The sequence below is a fragment of the Pogona vitticeps genome, chromosome 7, assembly GCF_051106095.1.
Source record: "Pogona vitticeps strain Pit_001003342236 chromosome 7, PviZW2.1, whole genome shotgun sequence".
Taxonomy (NCBI): Eukaryota; Metazoa; Chordata; class Lepidosauria; order Squamata; family Agamidae; genus Pogona; species Pogona vitticeps.
The window spans coordinates 1,391,763-1,410,871 of NC_135789.1; the positions used below are offsets into that span (position 1 = coordinate 1,391,763).

The following is a 19,109-nucleotide window of genomic DNA, read 5'->3' on the forward strand; positions in this document are numbered from 1 at the left end:
AGTTTTACCTCCTCATAAACCTTCAGTTGTTTTAATGAATTTAACTCCTTATCCATTGCCTCTTTCCATTTTATTTGTTCTTTCTCAGGCATATTACATATGTCATCATATGTCTCAGGCTCAGCCACATTGAGACAGTAATAGGTCTCAGGCTTGTACCTGTCAGGAGTTTTTCTCTCTCTGCTAGACCTCCTAGGTAATTCTCTGTCCTCCTCGAGAGTTTCCCTCCTTTCTGAGTTGGATGGAATTTCTTTGTCTGTTTGCATTTCCTCAGGTTCTACCTCTCTTTTAATTTCTTGCTCTGGTTGAGAGTCACTTTCTTCTGCACTATCATCACTACTCTCATTCCTTTCAGGCAACTTAATTATTGTTTCTGGGGGTTTACATATTTTGTCCCAGTTACTGTGCTCATTGAATGAAGCACTGCTACTTATTACAAGTTTGTTGGTATTTGGCAACCCAAACCTAAATGCTCTCCTATTTTGTTGGTATCCAAGGAAATACATCAACCTGGCTTTCTTCTCTCCTTTTCTCCTTATTTCTTTTGGGATGTGAACCCAAGCAGGAGATCCAAATACGTGTAAAAATTTTAAATTTGGTTTTCTCCCAGTCCAAACTGTGTAGGGTATGTTGTTTATCCCACTGTGCCAAAGAATATTAATATAAAAATTCGCACAAAGTGTAGCTTCCCCCCAATATTTCTCTGATAGATTACTCCCCCTAATCATTGCCTCAGCCATATTCTGCAGAGTTTGGCCCCTTCTTTCAATAAAGGCATTCTGAGTAGGTGTATAGGGAGCGGCTCTCCTGTGAGTAATACCATTTTTCTTTAATATTGCTTGAAATTTGGCATTTGTAAACTCTGTTCCATTGTCAGTTTGCACCACCTTAACCTTTTTCCCTGTTTTGCGCTCTACAAATTTGAGCCATTTTTCAAACTCTACATGTACTGCACTTTTATCCTTCATGAGATAACAATATCCAAACCTGGACTTTTGGTCTTGGATAGAGAGAATGTATCTGGCTCCTCCTAATGATGCACTTTTGGGTCCAATTACATCAACTGACACCAAATCTAATATATTTTTTACTTGTACATTACTATGTTTCATTATAGGAGCTTTCTTACTCTTGGCTAATTGGCAAGCTTGACAATTCACATATTCATTGCATTGCTTTAAATTAACTCCTACTGAGTTTTCAATTGTTTTCCTCAATGTTTTGTAGTTTGCATGTCCTAGTCTTTGATGCCATAAATGAATACAATCTTTGTGTATACATTTGTTTTCATAGACATTGTTAGCCTTAGTACAGTTTAGTCTATATAAATTGTTTCTAGCATAGCAATTCACTTTTTCATTGTTCTTGCTAGTTATTACACATTTCTCCTCATAGAAAGTGCTTACAAACCCATTCTTTGCTAATGAACTCACAGAAAGTAAATTATGCTTCAAATTTGGAACATGTAAAACATCTATTGGTCTAGCAATATAAGGCAATTTTACTTTACCTTTTCCCAGTACCTTAGCACTAACACCATTTGCTAAGCATACTTGTTGGTTGGATACAGGTTGGTAGTTAAATATTAGCTGTTTACTCTTACACATGCTGGCAGTTGCTCCTGAGTCGACAATCCACTCTTCTCCCTGTTCAGAGTTATAAATTTCCTCAGTCAGGCTTAGTGTTTCTCTCTTGCGTCTGGTTTGTTTTTCTTTTCCTTTCTTAAATTTACAGTCTTTCATCAGATGTTTTCTTGAGCCACAGGAAAAACAGCGTTTTCCAGAATGAATGCTTGCAGCTGTGTCCCCCTCCTCCTCACTTTCTTTCAGCTTATCACGGTGATTAGTGAGTTTGGAGTCTCGGAGCTGTTTGTTATCTTTTCTCTTTTGTTCTTCTTCCAACAGTTTGCTAGTTATATTAATTACTGTTAGCTCTGCTTGAGGAAGAATTTCTAAATTGGTCACCAGCTGATCATATGACTCATCTAATGAAGACAGAATAATAAATACTTCTTGTATTTCTGTAAATGTGATGTTCTTTTCCCGTAAGTCCATCAACATTGACTTCATTGCCTCTAAATGTTGAAGCATACACCCTCCAGCTTTCAATCTAGTTCGAAAAAGTTTCCTGGCAATTTGAATCTGGCTTCCAACGTTATCTCTTACGAAGAGTCTCCTTAAATCCTCCCATGCCTTCTTTGCTGAGTTTTGGCCTCTCAGGTGGATAAGAAGACGGTCTTCTAGAGTTAACCCAATAATAGCCAGTGCTTTAAAATTTAGTGCTCTTTTTTCTTCATCTAGGACTGCTGGGGGATTTTCTACAATGTCCCATAATGCTTCCTTTTGCAATAGCAACTGAACCTTCTGCTGCCAAGTTGCATAATTCTCCCCATTCAACTTTTTTATGCACAGTCCAGCCATAGACATTTCGTTGGCCATTTTCACCACAGACTGTAGACCACACTACTAGGCTCTCTCTGTTCAGCAGTTTCTTCAATAACTTCTTAAATTTACACCTGGATGCAGTCTGGTGCGCTGTCTGGGCCCATAACCAATTGACAGAGGTGCTGCGTTACCAGACTACGCCAGGGGGCGTAATGGTGAAGTGAACTGCCCAGAGATGAAACCAAACAGACACTGTTGTAGTGTTGAAAATATTATTTACAATAAAGTCCATATATACAGGGGTAAATACAGCTTCTCTTGGTCTTTATACAGTCCTGGTCATTCACAGTAGTTCTTCAGTTAGCAATGGTAAATTACAGTTTTCAGTAACCAAATATTGTTACCAATATAAAGAGTCCAGCATCCACGAAGTCTTCTCCTCTCACCACAGAGATAGTCTTCTTCCAGGATCTTCTCCTTGCAATATGGCAAGTCTTCATCCAACGATGCAGAATATACAGCTCTCAGCAACACGATCACCAGCAACACAACAACCAAACACTACCCAACAACCCAAACTACCCAACAGTTTGTATCTGCAAGCTTGGCTAGTTTTATCCTTGGTTCAACCAATCAACTTGGTTGTCACACAGCTGCCTCAATTAACTCAGCTGTGCTCCTTTGTTACATGTTGCTTGACCAAATCCTGATCCTGTAACAACTTATTCACTGAATTGCAATGAACAATTCCCTAGGTTGACTTTGAGACCTGTCAACGGTGCTCACTGTTGGCCCTCTAGGGTTGCTCTGGTCCCGGCTCTCCTGACCCAAACACCCCCCTCCCCTTTTGCAACCCTACAGGTGATGAGCATCCTAAGCAACCCCAGCGGGGTCCCCCCGCAGCCCCAGGCCGACTTCTCCATCTCCCCACTCCACAGCAGCCTGGACACGGCCAACTCCATCTCGGCCAGCTGCAGCCAGCGCAGTGACTCCATCAAGTCCGTGGAGAGCCTCCCGACTTCGCAGTCTTACTGCCCGCCCACCTACACCACCACCGGCTACAGCGTGGACCCCGTGGCCGGCTACCAGTACGGACAGTACGGGCAAAGTGAGTATTGGATCGGGGCCAGGAGGGGGCGAGGCTGCCGTCGCTTTGGGGCACATGGTGCGCCTGCGTGTGTGTGTGTGTGTTTTGCGGGAGGTGGGCTCAGCGCAGAGGTTCATGCAGAGAGGCGGCGAGGAACCTCCTCGGAAGAGGTGGCCACTTCCACTGATGGGCGAGAAGCACCCTACCGTTCAGCCGAGAGACCCACCGGCCTCAGGTGGCAGTTCTAATGGGGGCGGCAGAGCTACCCGACGCTCTTATTTCAGATGCTAGAGAGGCAAGCCCCACCCCTGGAAAAATAAATAATCAGTTCATGAACAAATCCGAAGATGCTCTGAATTTTAGACCATTTTTGTCGTGATATCTCTCAGGACGGGCTAATCGGGAAGTTATTGGATGGATGAGTCGAAATACTAGTGTGTCCCTGAGCATATACAGAGGGCCTTACTGAGTCTCCCCTCCCGCAGACTGGCCAGCCTGCTTGCCTCTTGGACATAAAATAGTCAACAAACCTACGACTGAGGTTCTCCCTCAGTTGGGGGGGGGGGCTTAGGACCATTTGGCCCTCTTTCCTCCCCCCCCAAAAAGTGGGGGGAAACCCCTCTGCCTTGAATCAAAAAAGCCCTTAAATTTTGCTCAAAATTGTGCAGGAAATGGGGTGGGGTGGCCTGTAAGGGGGGGAGCGCAGAGGGGAGCCGATGGATCCCCGGGGCAAGGTCTTTCGGTCATTTCCACGGAGGGGGGAGGGCCAGGTTCCTCACACACACACACCCCAAGTTTACTGGGGTCAGGCAACCTGTGAGAAGATCCACCAGACGGGTTGCCTGCCTCCATCCTCAGTGGAGAGGAGCGAAGGGGAGCCTGTTTGAAGGGGGCCCTCCCCTCCTCTGGTGCCCCCCCCTTTGGCCCGCGGCAAGGTCCTACGGTGACCTCTCTCTCTCTCTCTCTCTCTCTCTCTCTCTCTCTCTGGCCATGGCTTTTTACCTTCTCCACTTCTACGGTCAAATGAGAAACGTGTGTCGCCAGGGAGCGCTTGAAGGACCAGTGCGGGAAGCCCACTGTCCCCTCTCAATTTCTCTTGGGGGGGGAAACACACACACACACAATTTGATCTGTGACTTTCTGACCTTCCTCTCGCTTCCCGGGCCACACGTGCTATTGATAAAAATCTTAAATAAATTCCAATACCGTGCACTTCCAATAAAGAGACCCTCAGGCCCTGACGTTAGTCACACACCCCCTGTGTGAGGAGCGAGGGGACGAAGAGAAAGGCATAAATACGGAAAGGCAAGGATGTTGAGTGAGATATGGGGGGGTGTTGCAGGGGGAGAGATCCCACCCCTGAGTAAGGGGTGGTACCCTTGGCCTTCATTTCCTCCCCCCCACACACACACACACACTTTTTCCCATTAAGGAATGATTTCTCCCGGCTCAAAACTGCAACCCAGCGAATAAACATTTATTATTAATCGAGTCAAACTGCTGCTCTCTGTTTCCTGAGCGATGCCCGAAGCGGGTCATAACCGCACAAGGTCTGATCACGCTTAATGCCCAAGGAGAATTCATTTCCCCCCCCCAACACGGTCGTCTCCTTCTCTCGTGTGTCCAGATCTCGGTTTGGTGCCCAAGACTCCCCTGGTCGCCGACAGGCAAAAGAAATAGAGGACAGCTCCCGGCTGGCCTAATCTGGAGCCCAGGCTGAACCTGACACTCTGGAGCCTCTAAAGAGTCTCTCTCTTTCCCCCACGAGTCTGTCACGGCCACAGAGGGCCAGCCCATCAGAAGAAAATCCAGCTAGACACCCATGGTCCGCAACCCTTGGGTCCCCAGGAGTTATTGGACTACAACTCCCAGAAGCCTTCACTGCAAGCAGTGCTGGCCAGGACTTCTGGGGACCCAAGGCTGGGAGACACTGGACTTGGGTACTGGTTTTTGTTGATGGGCTTTTCTTCAGATGGGACCAGGTTGTCTTGCTATTCCTCCAGAATAAAAGCCCATGTCATGTACTAACTAGTTAGAGAGAGGAGGAGGAGGAGGAGGGGGTGTCAAGAGACCTGGGCTGAAAATTTTGCCCCTTGGCCCTGAAACTCCATGATCGCTTTTGTCCAGCCCACCTCACCAATTAGTTCTGGGGATAGAAAAGGGGTCGAGAACTGTTTGCTCATTAGAGAATCTGTGGGATAGGAAGGGAGAGAGAGAGAGAGAGAGAGAGAGACACCTAGACAGGGATGGATGAACAGAGGGACAAGCAAAACAGATCTGCTTCGATGGTGAAGGGATGGTGACGTCTCAAACACTGGCCAGTCAGAACTGTGCACAGTCAGCTTGCCTTGCTGGCAACACCACCTAGGGAGGTGTTTGGTTGTTTTCAGTGGCCCATCTCAGAGAGGAAAACTATATTAAGACGGAAGCGCTTTCCTCCCGCAAAAATCTTATATCTTCCTTTATCCCAGATGCTGGGAGGTGGGGGCAGGCTAATAAATGGCCTTTTCAAGCTGTGGGGACAGCCAGACCAGTTGGCCACTAGTGGCCAGAAGTGACTTGAAAGAACCCGTCTCTATCTCTTGAGGCACGGAAGTCGCCCGAGCCAGCCCAGGATGGTCCACGGAGAAGCCGCCGTACTTTTCCCGTTCCATGGCCATGGAGGAGGAAGGGGGAGTGAACAGAGAGAAGGGGTGCCAACTCGGAGCCACCCCGACTGTTCCCAGAGGCCGGGGCCGTGCTAATGATGCCGGCGATGGAACGCCGAAGCGTGAAAAAATTCCTAATGCATGTGACAAGTCTAATAAGAATTTTTGCCTGGAAGGGACCCCCCTTTGGGGCAGGCTGGCTGACAGCAGGCTGATGGCTGAAATTTGTTTACTCCTTGGCACCAACTGGCCCGTTCCTGCCAGCTTCCTTATTAATCTAATTTGAGACATTAGAATTGGGGGTGGGGGAGAGCTTGACTGAAGCTCATCTAATAGGGATTGTCACCATCCAGCAACTAGGTGACCTGGCCATCTATCTATCTATCTATCTATCTATCTATCTATCTATCTATCTATCTATCTATCTATCTATCTATCTATCTATCTATCTATCTATCTATCTATCTATCTATCTATCTATCTATCTATCTATCTATCTACCTACCTACCTACCTACCTACCTACCTACCTACCTACCTATCTACCTACCTACCTACCTATCTATCTATCTATCTATCTATCTATCTATCTATCTATCTATCTATCTATCTATCTATCTATCTATCTATCTATCTATCTATCTATCTATCTGAGATTATAAAGTTACTTTTAGAAGTAACTTTCTTCCCATTGCTGGTCTGAAATGTCATCCTCCCCCCTCTCCTTGTTCCAGTGTTTAAGAAGTATCTCTCAGGATAGATGGCTGAGGATCAAAATATCCCCTCCCCAAAATTTAGAGGTTTGGGGGGTAAAGTGTTCTCTCTCTCTCTCTCTCTCTCTCTCTCACACACACACACACAGAGAGAGAGAGAGAGAGAGAGAGAGAGAGAGAGAGAGTCAAAGTCTAAGGGCTGCACCTGGCTCATTGTGTTGACTGTTTGTTCCTCTAAGAATGATAAGAGAATGGAATAAAACTTGGGGAACACTTATCAGCCTATCTGGAAGGCTCAATGCACTTGGAAAGTAATGTTTAAAAGTAACTAGAAAACATTATTTGTTTGTGCTCATAAAATAACATTTTCTCTTGGCCCCACAACTATGTAGCTTGTTACTTCCTGGCACATGACACAGGCCTACCGATGCAGAGATAAACCTGCACAGCAACAGAGTTGTCATTTACTAGAAAATGAAGAGTGTTTTTTCTTTTTTTTAAAAAACTAAAAACAAAAAACTTACCTTACAAAATGATTCAAGGTCATGGTTGAATCACATTCAAGGTTGAGCTGACATATCAGCACCATGCAAATGATCTGAAACTGGGAAAGCTCACAAGAAGTAGAAACACAACAGGGCTCAGAAAGTTTTTAAAAATCAGTTTCAGTTGTAATTACAAAGGCCAGAAAAGTACTTATCATCACAGTTCCTAATTTTTTTTAAAAAAATAACTCTTTACTTTCAAAAGTAAAACTGGACACCTTTTAGTTTTGTTTTGTTTTTTAAAAATCAGAAAGCTAAAGGATGATTCATACCTTCTCCTGTGTTGTTTTTCCTCCTTCTCTTGCTTTCATAAAGCTGCCGTTGACTATTTGACCAAGAATGTCAGTCTGTCCACACAGCGCAGGATGAAGCTCGGGGAACATTCGGCTGTGCTGGGCCTGCTACCTGTCGAGACAGGCCAAGCTTACTGACAGGTTCACCCACATGACGTCTCTTCCACCGACAGTCTGCCATCAATGAGACACAAGATAAACAGGAAAAGAAAGAAAAGAATCCCACCGCTGCCACCAGTTCGCAAAGGACCAACCCCCATGCTTCATGCTTCTCCTCCTGGAACTCATGACAACGGACTTTTGCAATCCTGCTTCCCCTGCAGTGGCAGCCAGGGTGGAGTGGAAGGAGACTGAAGAACTGGCCATCTCTCCAAATTCTTATCCACATATAACGTCGTCAATCGCTTCAAGGACCAGAGATGATGAGCTTGGTCAAATGAGATTTCCAGTGTTCCCGCTCTCCTTGACCAGCTCAACACAACCAACGTGGATGGACCTTCCCCTTGATGTCACATGGGGCTTAGTCATTGTGGATTCTGTCTTCTTCGTAATAATATAGATATAGGTTTAGATATATTCTGTTTGTCCACCTACCTGACCCCTGGCCCCCACTCACCGGCCCCGTTTTTCTTAATTGTACTATGACCTACATTTGCCTGAGAAGGTAAAGTCTGGGTTGATTGATGTGTTGATTTTGGGACCAAGTGGGACGTGTTTGGACCAAAAACGAAGAAGGAATGGCTGAGAAAAGGCAATGTGAACCATGAATGTTGGGTTGATCTGTTCCAGCACTAGGTCAATGGATGTGAGGGGAGGAGGGGGAAGAGATCAGGTGTTTGTAAGTTTTTATGGAGTAGGGACCACAAGGAGCTGAGTCATATGGGAATGGTGTTTGAGAAAGCAGGAGGTTTGGTTCGATGGAACGCCACGCAGCATTCCCTAGAAGGACAGGTGCTCCATAGGGACCAGCTAAAAATGAGTTAACATTCTTCCATGCAGATAGTCATACAACAGCTTGGTGGAAGATGGGGTTTGCCACAAGGGATGGAACAGCTTGGATCTTCATGGGGTTGGACACGACTGCAAAGGTCATCCAAAGGGGGGATGGGAGCGTGGCACGGCATAATGGCACGGCTCAATCGGTCACCATGGCAGCTTCTACAACCAGCCACTTTCTGGATGGCTTGAAGTGGCACCTGTCTTTCAGCCCCACAGTTGCCAAGGAGTCCACCTAAGTAAGAAGTCACACCCCAAAATAAGAGGGGTTCCTTTGCTTCGTGCACAATTCTATAGGAAAAAATGAAGATATCCAGGAACGGGAGGGGTCAATATGGGATGACCCCCCCATCCTAGCCAGCATTCCAGAAGTGGGTAGATTCTCCTCCCATGACCCCAAATCAGTAGTCCTACTGACCTGCTAACCCATCAGTCTTGGGAAAGGAGCCGTAGTCCCTTCGAGAGACCATCGGGTTCACTTCCTGTTATCTCTGGCGAAGGCGCCCAACAGAGAAGACCACACCCGTGCAACCACGGAGCTCAAGCGAGGAGGGCTCTGATGGTTGCTCTCCTCGATTCATCATCTACCCCACCACCTTGAATGTTCCACTTTTAAAACACTCGCTGAAGTCTGTATATATAGATCACACCCTTTTAAAAAATGTTCTTAAGAAAGGTTTGTGGCAAAAAAAAGGACCCATACATTCCATGTTCATTGACTCCTGCCTTGAGCAGAGGGGGGGGGGTTGGACTCGATGGCCTTAGAGGCCCCCTCCAACTCTGTTCTTCTCTGATCATTCCTATGACGAGCCGTCAGATCCCATGCGGTTAATTCTGAATTCCATGCGCTTTAGATGCACCATCAGGTTTTCCTCCTCCACCACTTCCTCTGTCAATTTCCAAGGAGGTGTTTTAGAGATCTCTCACTCAACAGAAACCCGTCTCCCAGTCCAGACCTTCTGCTGGGATGAATTGGGGGAATCTGGGATTTCCCATAAGAGAGAATTTGATGCGCAGTGTATGCACAACTTGGGAGCCGTGGCTGGACGGAGGTGATGAGATGGTTGCTCTTGTTATTGTGTTTAGGGGAAACGAGGAGTTCCTTTCTGTCCTCCCCCCCCCCCCAGGCATAATTCCGATATGATTTTATGTCTTTTTGTGTATTGTTTAACTCCCCCACATCCGGACGGGTCCTGCACTCCTGGCGGGCAGAGGGAGGGGGAAAAGACACACCCCTACCGCTCAGAGATTTTCGTTATTGTATTTAATGTTTCTAACTTGGCAACCTTAACCACTTCATATACCCAAACCTGGAGTAATATTATCTGTAGAACATACCTTTAATCCTAGTAACCGCACATATGTTGCTTCTGTGTTTGAGTCATAGCTTATTTCGCTCCATATGTACATGTGCGTGAGTGCATGGGTGTACAAGGGAGGGCAAATGAGTGAGGGTGTGCGTGTGAGAGAAAGGGTGTGTGTGCGTGGGTGGGTGAGAGAGAGAGAGAGAGAGCGAGAATATGTGTTCATGTGTGTATGTAGATATATATAAATATATATATAATCACCCCATAATTTATTCAGCTATATGGAGTCGTAGAGTAGAAAAACCAAACTGGGTATTTTGCTTTAAGTACCTCCGCTGCCTGTAGGTGTCTCTCTCTCTGTAACTCAGGCGTTAACTGTTATACATTAAAAGGAAGAAAAAAAGATTCAAATTCTACTTTCGGAGTCTTTCTTTCCTTCCTCGTCACCTTTTCATTCAGCTGACGGTCCAGGGCGTCGAAGAGCCTGTTTTCACCTTTATTTTGCCCCAAAGCAGCCCCACCCTCCAAAGCCTTGCCCGCCTACCCCATGTGTGGCATCGCAGGGGCTCCTCCGTGTCTGTGGGGCATGCCCAGCATTCGACCCCCACCCCTTGGCCGGAGAGTTTTGCTGTGAAATTTTACATGCTTGGGAGGCACTGGTTGAAAGGCCTCTCGTGGCTCCGTGGAAAGTCAAACCAAAAGCCCCCCTCCCCCACCAAGTGCAATGCTCTAACCACTACAGCACACTGCTCCCCTTTTCATTGAAGGCTGTGGGGGGGGGTGACTTCTATCTCTTACGGTGGTAATGGAAGTGGGAAGGCTGCACGCTCAGAAATCTACATGCCTTGGTACAAAACAACGGTACGTATTAAGGACACACCCTCTCAGTCTCACTATAAATGATAACTAAAGATAGTTATCCAAAACCAGAACAGAGCCAGAAGTTTTTTTTTTTAATTTATTGTTTGTTTTTACTCCGCCAGTCTCCTGGGAAACAACCCGAGGCAACTTACAATATGAAAGACAATACTGAACGTTGAAAACAATGAGTACACGACAGTGGCGAACATCATTAAAAGGCAATATTTTAAGCTCCAAACAGTGAAGGAAAACATCATTAACAGGCAATATTATCAATAAGTATACAAATAGGATGTAACTTATTTATGCCTTTGCGACCGCAATAGTAATAATGATACTTACACGACACTGGTTCTCTGCGATGTGCTCTCAAACCTAAGTGGGTCTCGCTTCTACGCTCAAACTGGAAGCACAATCCACACCATTGTAAAGCTGACTTTGGAAGGGTGTAAACGCCATGTGACCCCCGCACCAACACCCTGGACCCCTTCTTGACCCGCTTGGCTGGACTTTTGCCTGCTCCCTCATTCCAGTCCCAGTTTCTCCTTCTAAAGATTCGGGGGGGGGGCTTCCAACCCTGCAGGATTGCCAGGTCAGGGGTCCCCATGAGAACCACCACCGGGAGAGAAGTGAGTGGGCTCTTGGGACGTGGGAGAGACAAGGCAGACAAGGGCTGGGAGGGGTAGAGTCCCCCACCGCCACTAAGACTTCACACCACTGGTGGCAGGACGTCTGCAGGAAGACATCTCCTGTGCTGCGGAGCTAGTGCTTTGATTGAGAAGGTGCTATTGGCCCAGTGCTGGTACATCAACAACTTGTATGCGCCAATTTAAGCCCATTATTCCATGGCCCTTTCCACACCCCCTTTCTGGGAGATCTGCTAGCCAACTGACTGGAAAATGAACAAGAGGTTGACCTGCTTCTGTTCCATGAATGGCCTGTTTTGAGGCTCCTCAATTCATTTCACCATAGTGGCCCACAAACGTTTACCTATGAAAAGACCACACCATGCACAGGAGGTGAAACCTGCGGAAAAATTGGCAACCCACTTCCCTAATCTTGCCAGCCTTAACCACTTTGCAATCTGCTTTTCTTAAAATCTGGTTGCCTTTGATTTTATACAACCAAGCTCTTCCGGAGCCATTGACGAGGCTGTTCAAGATGGCTGCCCCGCACACTCTTTTTCCATCCTCCTTTCCTTCACTCTCTCTCTCTTTCTCTCTCTTTTTCCCTTTCTCCTCTTCTCCTTTTACAGCCTCCCCCCCACCCAAAAAAAAGTTTTTTTCGCCGGTCTGATTTCTGGTGTAATAATCTCTCCGATTAGCCTCGTAACTCCAGCTTTATAAGAAAAAGGAGGACATAATGGAAAAATAATTAAAAAATAAAAGACTGTGGAATAAAAAAAATAATCATTGGGAGGCGAGGGAGGGGATACACAGAGGCAGATCGGCGGAGCTGGTAGATAACCAACAGATGTGATTTTGCAGATAAGCGGAGTAATTTAGATTAGATAAATCAGAAGGCATTACTGAAGTGCTCGGAGCTTCTTTCTATCAGTCAGATCCATTCCCTCCCCCCTCTTTTCTCCCCCCCCCAATTTTATCTTGCAAGTTGAGAGGTGGTGGAAGAGGGCCGAGGGCCCAGCACACGAGACAGTTGGGAGGGGGGGAAGCATCATCTTTTTGGCCATCATCTTTTCTTTTTAGCGTGCCTGTGTCCATGTGCTTTTTTTTTTTTTTACCCCCAGAAGGTGGGATAATGTAAGAGCTGAACAGACCGACAGAAGCCGGGACTGGTTTATTTTCGGGTTGTCTTTTAGTTTTCTTTCTGTTGTTTTTTTTTAATGTGACACACACACACACACACACACACACCGAGAGAGAGAAAGAAGGAGAAGGAGAGGAAAAAAAAACCCAAATATTTGAAAATGTATTTCATGGCAATTATGTCATATTTCATGGGCTGATGCCGCTCCTGAAAGAAAGAGTGAATGCCTTAATTTGTATAGAAAATGTAATCATTTGTTCATTTCAAGGTGAAAATTGCATTTTTTAATTTAAATTGTATCCTGCATGATAGTCTATTATCTAGTAAAATTGTCTCCTTGTCTGGGTGCCTTATATGCAGCGGGAACGGCATGTTGGAAATCCAGTTATATTCATAAAAGCTTTGTGGACATTTTGGGAGGGGTTAAAACGCCGAGGGCTTTCCCCCCCCCCCTTCTGGGTTTTTGTTTACCTTTTCTTTCTTTCTTTCTTTCTTTCTTTCTTTCTTTCTTTCTTTTTTCTCTCTCCCCTCTTCTGTCTGGTCATTTCCACCCCCTTCTCTGCGCCTTTTCTCCGCCTCTTCTTCTGGTTATGCCATGGTTGAAGTATACTCATGTCTGCTAATATAAGTAATTAGTCGGGATGCTTCTCAAGATGATCAGATCCTGAAACATGGTGTGGGGGGGTGGCGTAAACATCTCCTTCTCTCCCCCCACACTCCTAGTAAAGTCTTATTACAAGGAGGAAAACCAATGGGTCTGGTTACACCCAAAGCAGCACAGGAAGTCCAAAAGGATCAATGCGGACAAACCCCCTTGGTATCAATATCTGGCCAACTGACCATGAAAAACCAGCCTTTTCTGCTCTTCTGCCTTTTTAACAGTCACTTGATCCACACAGATCAGTGTTTCCAGGCTCGAAGCCTGAGCACCCTCTCCTAAAACACATCAAGGTATCAAAACAGGCTCAGGAGCAGCAGTAGAGGAAAACCATGGCAACCTTAGGGTATGGGACTGAATATTTTGTATATCCCCCTTCTAGGGGAGGGTTTGATCCACGTAGTTTGTTTGGACGGCTTCTAAGGATCATGTCCCAGGGTGGAACAGTATTCTTTTACAAGATGCAGTGAAACAAATTATTTTATAACATCTGGCGTAACTATGTTGTATATGTAAACACTAGTTATCAATAAAATATAAAATATACTTTATACAAACAGGGTATATCTAAAGGCTGGTAAATAAATAAATATGCTGTAAAGAGCAACAAAGGGCAAGGAAGGAGAATCCTTTATTTAAATCCCATATCTGAAAGAAGCAAATAAAATAAGCATCAAAACAGCATCCTCATTTAGGAACAGCGGTTGGGGGTTCGATTCCCCATTGGGCCTCCTTCAAAGGGTCTGGGTTCAAAAACCTATAGGGTGTCTTCCCGCTCTGGCATTCTAAGATCTTTGTTTTTATCATCCTCATACTGAGTTGATTTCTTTTTTAAAAAAGGTAAACCATTTTCAAGAATGGGTTTACCTGGAGTGGAAGACAGAATGATGTAATTGACCAAAACTGGACTCTCTGTCGGTACCATCCCATTCTGTAGGATCTTTCCACCGAAATCCGGGTGGGGGTTTGTGGTTTCAGGGGAGGGCGGAGTCTTATGATGTCACAGAGGTGGGGCAAGCAGGATTTGGGCAGGCAGCAGGAGGAGAGTGGCTCTCGTCTGGACTGAGCGTGTGAGACCTGGGGCCAGCCTAGAAGGGATCAGGGTCCAAGCCACTCGGTTTGAAAGCCATTTCATACTCAAAAATGTGGGGAGATGACCCCAGAAAAGCAGATTTGAGCTAAACATTAGGAGAAACCTCTTAACGCTAAAAGATCACCCACAATGGAAGGGCCAGTCTCCTTTACTGGAATGTTTAAGTACCAGCTATAATTCAGATTTTTTAGACCGAGAACCCCTCAGGTCCCTTTTGATTCTGATTTTTGTAGCAGATCGCTGAGTCCAGGTACTCCCTTCCATGTGGGGCACAGCCGCCACACCAAAGAAACCCGAATAATCCAGATGTGGAAAACCACAGACGCCCCCCCCCAATGTGTAGAGGCAACTATTTTTATTTTATTTATTCATTTTGCAAAATGAAATTTACGAATGCCGCACGCTCCTACATGGATGGACCACTTCTAATTGGAATTACTTCTCCAAATCAATCAACAGAAACCGCTCAAAAGCAACCGACGCGCCGGCGATCTTGCACCATCTTGGATAAACCACCCCCACCCCTGGTTAGATTATTTTTCTTCATAAGATAACACGCTCTGCCTCCTGACATGGGAAAGATTGTTTATTGGATAAGTAATTTCAATTTTCATCAATGTTTTGGAAGCTGTCTGCTTATGTACGATAGCGCCACGCCTGAGAATTTTTAATTTTTCCTCCCCCAAAAGGGTTGCGTATACAGCAGAATTTGTTTTTTTTTTTTAAATTTTAATTTTGAGGAGCCTGCCTATTTAGGATGAGGCGTTAGTCTGGCTCCAGGGAAGAGTGCACGCTCAGATGTCAATCCTCAAACATTTCCAGAAATGGCTAGGAACAATACGGCTGTGCCAGGATGCTGGGATTTGTAGTTTTATGGGGTTTTGAGAATTCCCTGGAAGTGCAGTAAAACTTTCTAGCTGGGAATCCAGGCTACAAACCCCAGGGTCCTATAAGGTGGAGCATTGCTCTTTAAAGCGATATGAAACTGACATAACCGAGCAATGTTGACGTGGTCTCTGTCCATGGTGCTGTTTCAAGCACCCCGTGGATGTCACGGGGGGGACACCTTATGGGTTCCCCCCTTTGTCCACACTTCTTCTGCTCTTTGGGCCCCAGATATCAATTTTGGGGCCCGGCTGAACCTGGGCAGGCCCCGATTCATGCCATGGGTGGAACAAATTCAATCAAGGGAAACAGAGAGAGAGTGAGAGAGAGGTCGGCATGCAACTCGCTCGCCCGGTAAACGTGCATCTGGAATAAATTAGGTTTGCCCAAAGACGACCAAGTTCAACAGGCAGCGAGGTTCCTGTTTTTTAACTTTTCTTCCCCAAAAGCAAAGAGGGATTTGGAAGGGGGTAGTGGATACTGAAGGAAGCTGGTTGAGATGAGAAGAGCAGGCATTCAAGGCGTGGAAGTCACAGAGAGATTCTTGCAAGCCGTCTCGGCTAGAAAGCGTGCCTCTCTTTTTTGACCGATCCTCTTTGACTTCTTAGAAGCACCGCCGGGTCATGTTATCATTTGGGGCTACAATGCCCAGAATCCACACATGCACCAAAAATAAGGATGGGGGGGTGTTGTAGTCACCCACATATAATCATGTTTTCAAGCTTTGAACATGAGTCTTTCAGAGGGGAAAACCGGCCTAAAATCTAGGCTTTTTCCATTTTCTCCTTTTGCCCCGAGTGCAAATTCAACCCTGCATTTGCGACCGCTTTCAAACGTGGCGACCGGCTTCGGTGGAATGCTCGTGTGGACTTTGCTCGTGCCAACAGATGTGAAACTTTGGCGAAGCGAGTATTTGTGCAGACTTCGATTCTACTCTCCCTGAAAACTGCCTGAATATTTGTTTACTTCGTCAATTTCTGACTTGTGGTTGCTTCTTAACTTCGGTCCAAGAGCTAAAGGCACAGGGAATGAGTCCACTCCTCTCCACTTTATCCTCACGCCAACCCTGTGAGGGAGGCCAAGTGCCAAAAAAAAGAGGGGGGGACTGACCAAGGGAAGCTTCACGGGCCTTCATCCTGGCTCTCCAAAGACCCCATCCAGGAGTCAAGAGGGCTCTCAAGAAAAAAAGAACAGAAAGGAAAGGAACCACTGAACAGCTCATGAGTTGAGGCCTCTAGGTTGGGAGTTTGAGTCCCTCCATGGGGCCTTCCTTGACAGGGGCTGGACTGGATGACCCACAGGGTCCCTTCCAGCTCCACAGTTCGATGATGATGATGAAAAAGAGGTGTTAATAATAATTCAGCCTGAATCCACAAATAAAGCAGAATTCACCGCGGTCCAAAACCAACATTTTTAAGACTCGCCCACTCAGAATCCTGGGCTCGGATGGATGAACCTCCAGTTCTTTCCATCCTGAATACAAAGACAGGCTCGGTGGTTGTTGGTTTTTTAATTGTTTTTTTTTAATGGATTGAAGGGGAAAGCCTCACAAATCTCTCGAAAAAGCTTTCATCGCCATGGGCGGGTGGGAATGACAATCAAAAGGGGGGGGGGCGTGGAGAGAGAAAGAAGCAAAGAAAGGCACCTGGGCAACCATTTCCATCTCTGATTTGCGAAGGTGCCGTTGGACGGTAAACGCAGGTAAATCTGAAATATCAACAGATTCCTCGCAGGGTGACCCCAGCTGGGTTTGTGGAAAAGATGCAAAAAATTAAGCTCCCGCCGCTAAACCAGATGCAACCCCCAAAGCCGCTTCTTTATGTATTCATGAGCGGCTCGGAAAAGCAAACGCACACCTTCATTACCACGCAAAACTGTTACTAATGACATCTACCTGGCGCTCAGCGCCACTGGAAATCTAATGCGACACACTCGGGGAGGAAAAATGCGTTCACTTATGCGAGGGAGGCCGGCGGTGAATGGAAAATTTCCCTTCCTGGGCCCAACCTCATTCGGCATTCGCTAAAAGCAACATTTACAATTCTTCTGCTGTTATGTCCTACCAGGGCCTCTGCGCTCCCTGTCACGACCTTGATATTAGCTGAAAATTGGAAATTCGGAGGCCAGGCGGAGGGAGGGGCCCAGAGGCAAGCGGGAGGGTGCGTCTCTCTCTCTCTCTCTCTCTCTCTCTCTCTCTGTCTTTTTTCTCTCTTTTATTTTCATCCTCAGCTGGGTTGCCAGAGAGAGGAAGGAAGGAAAAGAGAAAGGAGGAAGTAAGAAAGGCAAGAAAAGAGGAAAGGAAGGAAGGAAGGAAAACAACCTAAAGACAATTTGCCTTCTGGTGATTCTATGATCAAGGTCATCACCCAAATAATTAGTACTTTGAAGATGCTTATCTCAACGTTCCAAAAGTTTGTTTTAGCTCTGGAGAAACAGGTCAATCCCCAAAGTCAAACCAGTCCCATTTAGCCATTTTGTTTCCCGCGAGGGGAGGTCTTTTGTAAAGCCAGCGGGATTCAATTGCTTGTTCCGAACCAAACCAAGTCCTTTGCGTAGCTGGAGGGGTGGGCAGCTCATGAAAAGGATATTGGTGTTAGAAAAACGCAGTCCCTGGCCTTCCCAGCAACTCAGGCCAAGCTCGAAAGAAACAGAGAAGCTGAGGAAAGGAGAGGACATCCGCCTCCCTCCACATCTGAGCTCCACGACACCCCTGCAGAGAAGGGATGGGCATTTCCCATTCATTCCTCAGAAGACGGCTTCCACCACTCACTCATATGTAAAAAAAATATATGAAGTAGCTCTCGAAAAACAGGTTTTAAACATCTGTAACTTTTTCTACCACATCCCTTCTTGTTCCAGCATATGCTCTCAACACAGAGAGAGAGAGAGAGAGAGAGAGACTTAGAAAGGCTCTGTGTTCTTCCAGGGGCTCCCAATTTCCGTCTCCGTCAGAAACAAAACCGCACCGCAAAATGGCAACACACCCCGCCCTTTTCTTCTTCCCCTGCCACCTGCGCAAGAGAAATATAATATGCTTTTCTATTTAGCTTTTCGAACGCCTCCATGAGTTTGCTACCGTCGCCACTTCTGCGGGTGAAAATTCAATTAGCTTGGAGGTGCGAATAGGAAAACGGGGACCTTTTTTCTCCTTGGATCACCTTTCTGTAAAGGGACAGCCGTACATATATTTGGATGTAAAGGTGTGTGGGGGGGTCAAATTTCTCATGACATATTTCACACCTCCTTAATTGTCAAGAAAGCATGAGCAGAGACACAATTACCACTAGCGAACCATGTGGTTTTAATTTTTTTCCCCAGTGTGTACGCTAGGTATGGCTTTTCCTGGCATTGTTCTCTGTATTTCATTTATGCAATCAATGTGTTTCTAGGAATAAGCTGGCGATTCAGTTAAGCAGCTTGTGATCCCAAAAGAACACCGACAATATATATATATGTGATATTTGTGTGTTTAGGCAAACACACAAACTATCCCTGCTGGGGGGATATTTAAGAACTCAGCAACACCGTGACCATCGGAGTCCAAAAAAGGCGGTCTTTTTCTAAACACCAGGAAGAAAAATCTTTGCCTCCTAGTCAATAGACCAGGTTTATCAGGTTTTTTCATCTCCAGAGGGAGCGAGTCTTTTGTGAAGCTAAAGGCTCTCAATGGCCCACTCATGGCCCAGGTGGACAAAAATAGTTTGTAGTCCAACATCAATATATTGTTGCTGAAAACAGAAACAAGAATGAAGCATGGAACCGGTGTGTGCGTGTGCGTGTGCGTGTGCGTGTGCGTGTGCGTGTGCGCGCGCGCGCGCGTGTGGTTGAAATTGTACGTATGGACATCTTTAACATATAGTGTTGGAAGGAAAA

General features: G+C 46.0%; 1 protein-coding gene across 5 annotated transcripts in view; it reads left to right on the top strand.

Annotated features, from left to right (window-relative positions):
• Nucleotides 1-10,383, top strand: part of PAX7 (paired box 7) — a 101,072-nt gene extending 90,689 nt beyond the window's left edge. For all 5 annotated transcript variants that reach the window (XM_020782122.3, XM_020782121.3, XM_020782123.3 and 2 more), the window contains 2 exons: nt 3,246-3,492; nt 7,692-10,383. In XM_020782122.3, coding sequence (XP_020637781.1) covers nt 3,246-3,492; nt 7,692-7,807 — 363 coding nt within the window. In that variant the 3' untranslated portion in view covers nt 7,808-10,383. The remainder of the gene's footprint in view (nt 1-3,245; nt 3,493-7,691) is intronic.
• The last annotated feature ends 8,726 nt before the right edge of the window (nt 10,384-19,109 follow it).